This window comes from Protomyctophum parallelum (assembly GCF_964188405.1).
Source record: "Protomyctophum parallelum genome assembly, chromosome: 19".
NCBI lineage: Eukaryota > Metazoa > Chordata > Actinopteri > Myctophiformes > Myctophidae > Protomyctophum > Protomyctophum parallelum.
Genome location: NC_139717.1, coordinates 12,506,932 through 12,517,532, shown reverse-complemented (window position 1 = coordinate 12,517,532; position 10,601 = coordinate 12,506,932). Strand labels below are relative to the sequence as shown.

Below are 10,601 nucleotides of genomic sequence, written 5' to 3'. Positions count from 1 at the left end.
TCGTTAAGACCTCCATAATATTATGGTCAATGCCTGTGTGAAAAGTCAGAGCGATTGGTGCAGCCAGTGAGGAGCAATGACAGTGTTTCAGACAGACTTTCAGACATTGAGAGTTTATATATATATATATATATATATATAATTGAAAATCTGCTAAACCTGTCTGTCAGTCTGTCCGTCCGACCGTCCTTCATGCAGCCATATATGGCCGTCAGTCCGTCACGCCTCGTGACACGCTCCATATATGAAGATCACGACGCTGACCACATCTAACCCTGGATAGCCATACATGGAGAATACTGGATCATCACCTAGATCTGCATATATAGAGCCGGCCAGCAACTCTACATCTGACCTCAAACCCTTAGATCTCCATACATGTTGATCCTTCCCCACCCGTCCTTCCTGTTCTGACATTCCATATGTTGATCTGACCTCATCAAACCCTGTACACTCAAGACATGCTCCATATATGGCCAGTACAGAATTCATTCCATATGCTGATCTGACCCCCATGCCAAAACGCCAGCGCTCGCCCAGCAGTCTGCCGTCACTCAGGCAGATGCGTGCACGCAAGGTCGCTTCTCACCCTCAGGGCGTCTTACTGGCATTTCAAAGTCAAACACAGTTCTTATATGAGGCGATCTAAAATCCCCCAATGGGGATTATAATACAAATAAAAAAATACACAAACTCGTGGACTTAGCGCCCTGTACCAATATTAACGTCAGACTTCGGTGCTCTATACTGTCATTTTATTTCATTTTTTTGCCCAGATTTACACTGCTCAATTAAAGATTTTGAATTAGAAAGGTTTGTTTGGTAAACAAACAAACAGGTGTGGTGGAATATTGTGTAAAGTTTACATTAGTTTTCAATTGTAACCTGTATGATATTGTCTATACGTGTCGTCTTAGCCTCTGCCTTGAAGTGCTAGAAGTGTGACTTGATTGACACTGACCTCAGTTCAGAAAAATGTCCCGGGGTGTTTTTGTTTGTAGGCCACCACAGATTTTCAGACAATATTGCTGAATCAAGGTAACTTCAACCTAACATTATATCAACGTAACATCAACGTAACTTCAACCTAACATTATATGAACGTAACAGCAACGTAACTTCAACGTAACTTCAACCTAACATTATATAAATTATCAACGTAACTTCAACCTAACATTATATCAACGTAACATCAACGTAACATCAACGTAACTTCAACATAACATGTTATCAACCTAACTTCAACCTAACATTATATCAATCTAACATCAATGTAACTTCAACCTAACATTATATCAACGTAACATCAACGTAACTTCAACCTAACATTTTATCAACGTAACTTCAACCTAACATTATATCAATCTAACATCAATATAACTTCAACCTAACGTTATAACATCAACCTAACTTCAACCTAACTTCAACAGCAGCACAGAAAGTATAAAGCAAAAAAAATAATGAATACACGTCACCAAATACAAAACACTAGGCCTATATTTACAAATGAGAAGAAAGGAAAGTAGTAGAATGAGAATTGTTTTACCATAGTTGTTCTAATATTAGTAAAACTAAAATAAGCAATAATGATGAAAGTACATGTGCAAGCTCACTTTGTGCCGCACTGCGATCTCGCGTTTGAGAACCATTTGTAGAATCTGCCTCAGTCAGGTCTTAATAGCTTAATCATCCTCTCCCTATAGTATCATGCACAGTAATTGATTTTTTACATGAGGACAGACCAATTACCAGAGAGGTTTTAGCTCTCATTTAATCTCTGGAGCTCTATAGTAAGCCAGTCATCTCTGTATGATTCTAACATGGCATTTCCAGCTCCAGGCGAGCGGTGACCGGGGGCGAGCAGGGCCGTGTGAACGAGTTGGTTTACACGTAACGATGGACTGGCATGCAGACAGTGGCGGAGAAAGTACTCAAGTATTTTACTTAAGTAATACTGCAATATAGAAAAAGTCAGGAATAAAAATACAAAAGCATTGTCATCTAAATTAACTCATTTTGCAATTGATGGGGGACCCCTGGAACCAACTCAAGGATGGGCCGCACCTTGAGGACCACTTATCCGGCAACACAACGAGAAGACAGGAGAGGAGCGGAGGCCCAGTAGGCTACAACTTTCATCCAATTTCTCTGTCTGCAGCCACCACATTTCGGCCACTAGATGGCAGCAAAACGCAAGCATACGTACTGTATGAGCCCAATAGCCTGTCATTTTCTTTGCTGCCCAGTGCCCACTGCCCACCATACAAGTTACACTGTCATATACTTTAAAATGAAAATAATAAATGCATATTGTTGCTGTCTGGCAGAAACCTCTTCTCCATATTCTAACTTTGTGTTTTTTTTCGTCAATTAATGCCCGGCCTATTATCAAGTAGGGCCATCATAATACAGCGTCACTGTGACAGAAAAGCTTAAGCATCAAAAGTAGTAGATCTGCCAGGTCGAAACCATACACTAAGAAAATATGGACAAAGCGTTCCCCGGGTCTAACATCAACGTAAAATGAAGCCTGTCAGTCCTTGAATTGTAAATCGCCATCTTTCTAGATCCGTTTGGGCCCAGCTGGCCCATTGGCTGGCCCAGACAACGAGGCGGGACTTCCCCCCTTCTTCTTAGTTGTTTTTTATTTTGACTCGAGTGGGTGGGGAATCCCGATCATAGACTGTAACGGTAGCCACGCCCCTCAGAACATGCGCGACTTTATGGTAATTTCTTTAATAAATGGGACCATAATTTTCCAAAAAGAATATTATGACATTAGAAATGAGACTTTAAACTAGTGACTGGAAGCAGAAAGTATTCATGACCATGTTTATTAAGGTAATACAGTCTAGGTGAAGTTGGGCCCAAATATATGGACTTCTATGGGGCTATGGGTTTTTTTGGGCCCAATGACAGCGCCACAACAGGCCATTATATGAACTTTCAGGAAATCCCGAATTCCTTATGGCTTCACAAAATATCTGTCTGACTGCCCCCCTGGTCGAAACACAGTGCTGCTGCTAGAGCATAGCAGTGGGCCTGCTTTTATGGAGCCACTGAAAATAATACTATTAATCTTTCCCATAGAGATTCACAAAAAACATTATATAAATTATTTAAGCCTAGAAACAAGCCATCAACAGTGAGTCATGAAGATTTCTTTGATTCTGTGAAAAAAATAAAATCACTAAACAAAGAGGTATTTATAAAATGTTTCTTTTGTTTTCCACAGAATCAAAGGTTTTATGCTCATGATTCACCAGTATCCTGAATGACTTGATTCTAGGCTTAGAATAATGAATTGGAAGGTTTTCAGTGGGTCCAGAAAACCTCTATACTTGATTATTTCTGTAATTGCATAATAACAACATTAATATTGAGGAATTAAAACCAACAGTAACTGCTATTCTGCTACCATAGACCAGCTCATGACGAATCGATCAATCTAATGAACTGCAGGATTCTAAAAGGGACACCACAAACCAAGGGGTGATGATGATGATGTCACTGTGACACTGTCCATGTTTCTTTTTACAGTCTGTGAGTAATAATGACGTAATTACTCTCAAATATTAAAAAAATGTCCAAGTCTTGATGCTACAATTACAAGTTCTCCAATAATGTATGCTGCAATAAGTACAGTGGGTACAACAGGTAGTACTATAGAATTTCTAATTTAGGAAACGCTGACAATACCTCTGCAGCGGCTCAGTCACAATGTGAGTCTGGAACTGTGATGTCACCGCCAACATAAAAGAGAGCGTTCAAGCATTGCAGTTTCCCGTTTTGAAAGGCATTGTGTCACATAGTAGAGATTAATAACGAAGGACACAATTTTACAGCTTAGTCACAGTAGCAACGACTCAAACTGTGCAAAACATTAGCTAACATCCATTTTAGCTTCTTATGAAGACCCTTACCGGCAAGACCACCACCACCACCCTGGACGTTGAGCCGAGTGACCACACTGAGAATGTCAAGGCCAACATCCAGGACATGGTAGGCGTTCACCCTGACCAACAGAGGCTGATCCTTGCCGACAAGCAACTGGAAGACGGCCGCAGCCCGTCTGAAATAAACACAGATGACCTGGACGAGAAGCAGGTGCAGCTCCTCTCGGAGATGTGCATCCTCGTCGACCACGACGACCGCGAGATCGGAGAAGACACCAAGAAAAACTGCCACCTGAACGCCAACATCGACAAAGGCTCGTTGCACAGAGCCTTCAGCGTCTTCCTCTTCGACAGCGAAGAGAGGCTGCTCTTGCAGCAGAGGTCCGATGCCAAGATCACGTTCCCAGGCTGTTTTACGAACGCGTGCTGCAGTCACCCTCTGCACACGGCCAGCGAGCTGGAGGAGAGGGACGCCATGGGAGTGAGGAGAGCCGCGCAGAGAAGACTCAAAGCCGAACTGGGAATCCCCGCAGAGCAGGTGACGCCGGACGTCATGACATACCTGACGAGGATCCACTACAAGGCCCGGTCGGACGGCGTGTGGGGAGAGCACGAGATCGACTACGTCCTCCTCGTGCAAAAGGACGTGGAGGTGCGCCCCGACCCCAACGAGGTCAAGGCCCACCGCTATGTCTCCAGGGAGGAGCTGAAGGAGATGATGAGGAGGGCGAAGCGCAAGGAGCTAGAGATCACGCCTTGGTTCAGTCTCATTGCCGAGACCTTCCTCTTCGAGTGGTGGGACAACCTGCGCAACCTGAAGCAGTTCGTAGACCACAGCCACATCCACCGCATGTATACAGACACACTCGTGCCGCCCTCTAGTATGAAATTAAAAAAAATCACACCTGTGTGAATTGAGGGGTGCTCTTATCATCACGCATCATCATTCTGGCCAATCACAATTTGTGTCTTCACTTTTCTGCCCTCACTTTTAGCTTCAATATGTACTGTACTTTGCTCAGCCAATCAAATCATCGCTATGGGGTGATCAGCCGATCACAAGCCAATGTTTGTGTTCACACAAACCCGGAAAGCTGGGCACAGGAGGGGCTAGCGCCCCTCAAAAACCAGAAACAAAACCAGCCTCTTCCAGCTAAAGGCCAAACGGCACCAATGCAAATTATACTCGCGACTCCTTGTAACTAAACAGTTTTAAGGTTAACATCAACCGTGGTGTGGAGTGGGATTTAGACTTTAGCCTAGATAAAGGCCAAAGTTTCCTCAAAGCTTGATTCACATGCATCTCCTGGAATTTGGGAATTGACCAGTGCCCATTGACCTTGCCTCCTCACTAAGAAAAGGCGAGACCATAATATTATCAATCCCAGTTCCGGCCTCACTCCACTGTCTCTACATCCATTTTAGACTTTGTCTGTTTTTAAAGACCTAAATGGGCTGGCTCCTCCGTAGGTTATATATATATATATATATATATACACACCTGTAAACTCATAGTGTCACCGTAGCTCTGGGGTCAAGATCGAGGCAAAAGAACACAGGTGACCGAGCCTTTGCAGCGGCTGCCCGTATGCTCTGGCACAGCTTGCCTGCATAGTTGTTCTGCCCAGTCCCTTGTGGCTTTTAAATCTTAAAAACTCACTTCTCCCTGGCCTTGAATCCTAGATGAGCATAATGATAAAACCCCCGGCTTTGCTGTGCACCGCTATTATAAGGATTTATTTCTGTATTTGTGTAATGTTTTGTTTGTTTTGTCTCATTAGTTCCTTGTCTTTGTTTCATTGACTTGTACAGCACGTTGGTGACGGTCAGCCACCATCACTTTAAACTTTTACTTACAACTTGTGTATAATATTGCCAAGGACCCAAAAGTATTTTACATAAATCCGCAAATGCCCATATATGGAGTGCCCTGATGTCATAAACATTTACAACAGGGCCACGGTTTAATTGTACATAACACAGTGAAAGTAGCCCAGAAAAGGCATGGTAGGCCACTGGGGCTTTATGCAATAATCATAGTTTGGCCCCTACTCCTTTGGCCAATTTACCTTTTAGGCATAGCTGATAGCAGGCGCTCTAATCTATCCAGAGCGACTTAATAAATAAGGTAATTGCATAGAATTCAGAGAGACTGTGAAGTGTGAATGCCTCAAGAAACTAATCTGTACATTTACTCATGTACTGTACTTTGCTAGTGTTTCTAATTTTGTATACGTTTACTTCTCCATTACATCCCAGAGGCAGATATTGTAATTGTTACTTCAATAAAATTACTTAAAATCTTTAGTTGTTACTTTGTAGATTTTGATTATTGCAAAACATATAAAGACTTCAGCCCTATGTATTGTACACTTAGGCCATTTGAAAATAGCCGATCTACAAGCCGATCTACTAGCCGATCTACTAGAAGCTAATGAAGTTAATAACGGATCTGTTAAATGTAGGTGTGCAATGAGCAAGCAATGACTTTACTATCTTGGCATGATCAAGAAACTCAAACTTTGCCTATGGTTTAGTTTCCCTTTTAATTAAAACCGGGGAAGCATCTCTGTCATTTTAGATTTTAGCTATCCTGTTGGGTGGAAACATATGTCATATGTCCAGAACTGTTCTGTTCTGTTCAGGATTCAAATAAAAAACAGAAAACATAAATTTTTCAGAAAACTGTTAGGATTTAGAAGGCATTTGTAGAATCGGCCTCAGGTCTTGATGTGTTATTAAACCAACTGTCAAGAGAAGATTGAATTAGTTTCGTGACATAAGCTGATTTGGCAATTCTGATTTGCCAGAGATTTGAATGACTAACGGGGCTGATGAGGTCACTTTGAGGTTGGCATGATGATGCCTACTGTAGGTGTCGTTAACAACTGGAACCGAAATGTAAACAGAAGGACAAGACAGTTGCTGCAATACAGGCGTGTCACTGGGCAAGAGTCACAATGCAACACTAAGACCAAGAAAAAGAGCTACAGGAGAGTACAGAGACTGTCAATCAATCCATACACGGAACTTTATAGATGACAGGCCGACAGAGTGATATGAAGAGCTATACTATATATTACACTGTACAATGTAACATATTATCGTTGCTATCGGGCAGGAATCTCTTATCTCCACATTCTAACTCTAAAATGTTATCATACTACAGTCACACAAATTCATCAAAACTAGTTTGAATCCTATGAAAAGTAACAGTTTTGGACATCCACCCGACAGAGAGAGGCTAGGCTATATGATATTTGTGATTGACATCACTAAGTCATGCACAGTACAGTACTGCATGTAGGGGAATCGGTGTGCGTTTGTGTGCGTGTGTGCGTGCATGCGTGCGTGCGTGCGTGCGTGCTTGCGTGCTACCATCATGTAACTTAATCATCATGAATCATGATTACAAAGCTAATTTTCTTCCTGGTTGCCAGTGTGACTCAAACAATGGCATCATCATTCTATTGACCCATCTGTGTGGTCGCCTCAGATTTGACCGTATATGGACACTTGGACAGTGTCAGTCGGTGCCTGTCAGATACGATCAAAGGATTCTATTGAAACTCCACCATACGATCAAAGGATTGAAACAACTCCATGGTGTTGACTGATGTCAAACATAACACAATCTAAAGAAAAGGGACAGACTTTACCTCACCGGTCAGGAGTGGAGCCTGACTGATTGGTTTGGTTTTAATATCTGTATTGGCCATCATTCAGCCTATTTGTAACACGTCGTGAGTCGTGACAACATTTTCAACTTAGTAGATTGGCTGTTTTTAAAAGTTATTTTTTTAAAGAAGTTATATTCATGTGTTAGACCAGTGGTTCCCAAAGTGGGGTCCGGGGGCCCCTAGGTGTACTTGAGGGAGTTCCAGGGGGTACTGTACCTAGCTCAATTAGAGATATTAGGAACCAAATGGACCCTTATGGGTCTGTAACTCTGAGAGTGTACAAATGGAACCAAATGAACCCTAACAGGTTCCCGTTACTGCGAGAGTTAAATTAACAGTGGTTTTACAATATAAATTGGGGTATAAGAGATAGAAATGCCATTAAATAGGGGGTCTATAATGCGTTAGAGCTTGTTCATGATTGTATACTTGAAGTTCTATTCATAAATTGATACAGTATACTTAATGTATTAAAAGATATGTGAATGTTGAATGAATTGAGGATTTGATCAAATATAAGTTTCTCAAATTGAGATAAACACATTTCTTCTTTTTTATTTTGTATTTTGTACAAAACATCATACATAATGATTCATCATGTTGATGAATTGAATGCATGGGACCACAATGAAAATAAGTCCTCTCAGGACTTTTGTGTCATCCTTTTAGCCCAAATGTATGCAAATGTCTGTCTAATTAAGTATCCAATCAATCAACCATTGTTAATCAGGACTATACAAAATCGGAATTAGCGTCAGACCCCCAAAACATCTTGCATTTTAATTCTAACAGTGATGCTAAACATTGATAGCATTCCTTCACTAACTATTGCATGAAATGTGTGTGAGAGAAACGAAACCATGCAGTCACAATGACGAAACAGTTTTCATGACCCATAAATAGAGTGAGACATCCGGGTAAACAAACACATCAAATCACAGAGTTGAAGGAGAATAGAAGCTCTTTGTTGCATAAAATAGACATTTAGTTGCTGAGTAACCCCACATGGTGACTGAGGGTGTTTTCCACACTGTGTGTGATAATGAATGTGACAACAAGTCACGTTTCAGTGTTGCCAGATGTTGCGAGAGAAACAAGAAACCAGGTCTATGAAAAGAATCGCAAAAGACTACGGGCCATATGAGCTACCAATGTTGTGAGCTTGTAGATCTGCTATTTTCATTTGAAATGCATCATCTTGTATGGGGGTCCCTGGCACAAAGTTTTCAGATTCGGGGTCCGCAGACATATGCAAATGAATTTGGGGGTCAACATGAACATGTTTAAGAACCACTGATTTAAACATTAGGGGGAAAAAAACAAATAAGCAGCGACTACTCTTGAACTACACTAGAAACAAGCCCCAAAAAATGAGCAACTTTACAGAAAAGCATGCTCAAGGTTGCTTAATAATAAGCAGCCATGGCAACACTGGTGACGAGTCAGGTTTAAAAACCACAAAACAGGTTCAGCTGCAACGAACCTCATGACCATGTGTCACACGCAACTTTTGTTGTGGTGTTTGTTTTGCTCATCAGCCCTTTGCTCCACAGCGCTCTTTTGTGTGCCCGCTGGTGGAAAAGTGAAAAATCCCCCCCGGCTGTCATGTGATACAGATACTACCTGTTCATTATGTGGTTTTTCAGACTGTGCTGGACATCCTCTCAGCTCTGAGGGGTTTGCCAGAATGAGGCATGTCATGTACAGGATATAATGTGTCATAAGACTTGATGCCTGGAAAAGGCTCCAGGAACCTTACAGCACTGGTTCCCCTTTTTTTTATTAATGTGTTTGTTGTTTAATTATTTGTTTATGTATTGGGGGGGATGAATTGCTTAATGTGGCAACATGGTTGTCTGACTCAACCGAAACATACCAACAATCCAACATACAGTAAACATAAAGTTGCTATTTAAAAAGGCCTAAAAATAAGACCATGGCGATGTTAAAAGTAAACAACAAACTATACTATAATAATGATAAATTATCAAACATTGGCCAAATTGCCAAATATTAGCTAAGAAAGATGAAAGTCCCAAAAGATGATGAAATAGTCGATATACAAGAGGCCTTGTGAGATTGGCATATTATGTAATGCCTACAATTCCAAGTGCTTGTTAGGGTGGGGGTCCAGGGTTTTCAGTGTGTGTGAGTGTGTACACACTAGCTCTGTGTGCGTGCCTGCGTGCCCATTCTGCTCGACAGAGTCCAGATTGAGTATGCAGCTGCACATGGTCAGGGGCAGTCCCACATTCCTGAGCTCGGGTGTTGAACTTGGCAGCAGTGATGCAGGTCCTCACTTACATGTTTCACTTCAGTAAAAGTATCAATACTGCAATACTAGTACTAAAAGTACAAAAGTACTGGCTTCAAAATAATAAACTAGTACCAAAGTAGTAAGAAGTAAATTAAGTAGTCATTGTGCAGAATGTCAAATTTTAAGTAAAAAAATATATAACAAAGTTATTTGAAAATAGACGATCTACAACCTCGCAATTCGTTGCGTGTGAGCTTGTAGATCTGTTATTTTCAAATGGCTGAAGGAAAGAATAAATGAGTCCATAAACAACTAGATAAAGTGCCCCTCTGGTGCACAGGTCTCCACCAGGGCAGGTCAGGTTGTGGCCTCGTGTTGGCACTACAATGGACCATATGCAGACCGCGGCCATCTTACCATAAGTTAATGGCAAACTTCCCATTGGCAGCCCATTCATCCAAACAGAAAAGTCCTATCTGATAGTATTAAACAACGTCAAACTCACCAACATTGCAGCTGTACGAAAAGCTTGAATTATTCTCTTTCTATCCTCAAAGTGTGTCATAAAAATCCACCGTAGACATGTTATGAGGTACTTTCTGTCCTTGCAGGCGATTCTGTTTTGCAGTTTGGAAGTGCTCGTTAGAGATCACTCAACTGCCCATGCGTACCACCTGTTTTGAATTTGCACATAATGCAGGAGGCAGCAGGAGGTTGCTTTACTGAAAACGAGTGCTTCCAAACTCTGATGGCAAGATGGCCGCGGTC

General features: G+C 41.6%; 1 protein-coding gene across 1 annotated transcript; it reads left to right on the top strand.

Moving 5' to 3' along the window:
- Positions 1 to 3,909: 3,909 nt before the first annotated feature.
- LOC310876783 (isopentenyl-diphosphate Delta-isomerase 1-like) lies at positions 3,910 to 4,809 on the top strand (the record flags this gene model as incomplete). Its single annotated transcript, XM_083790437.1, has 1 exon — positions 3,910 to 4,809. One exon carries the CDS (start codon positions 3,910 to 3,912, stop codon positions 4,807 to 4,809), a length of 900 nt encoding a protein of 299 aa, XP_083646563.1.
- Positions 4,810 to 10,601: the final 5,792 nt, after the last annotated feature.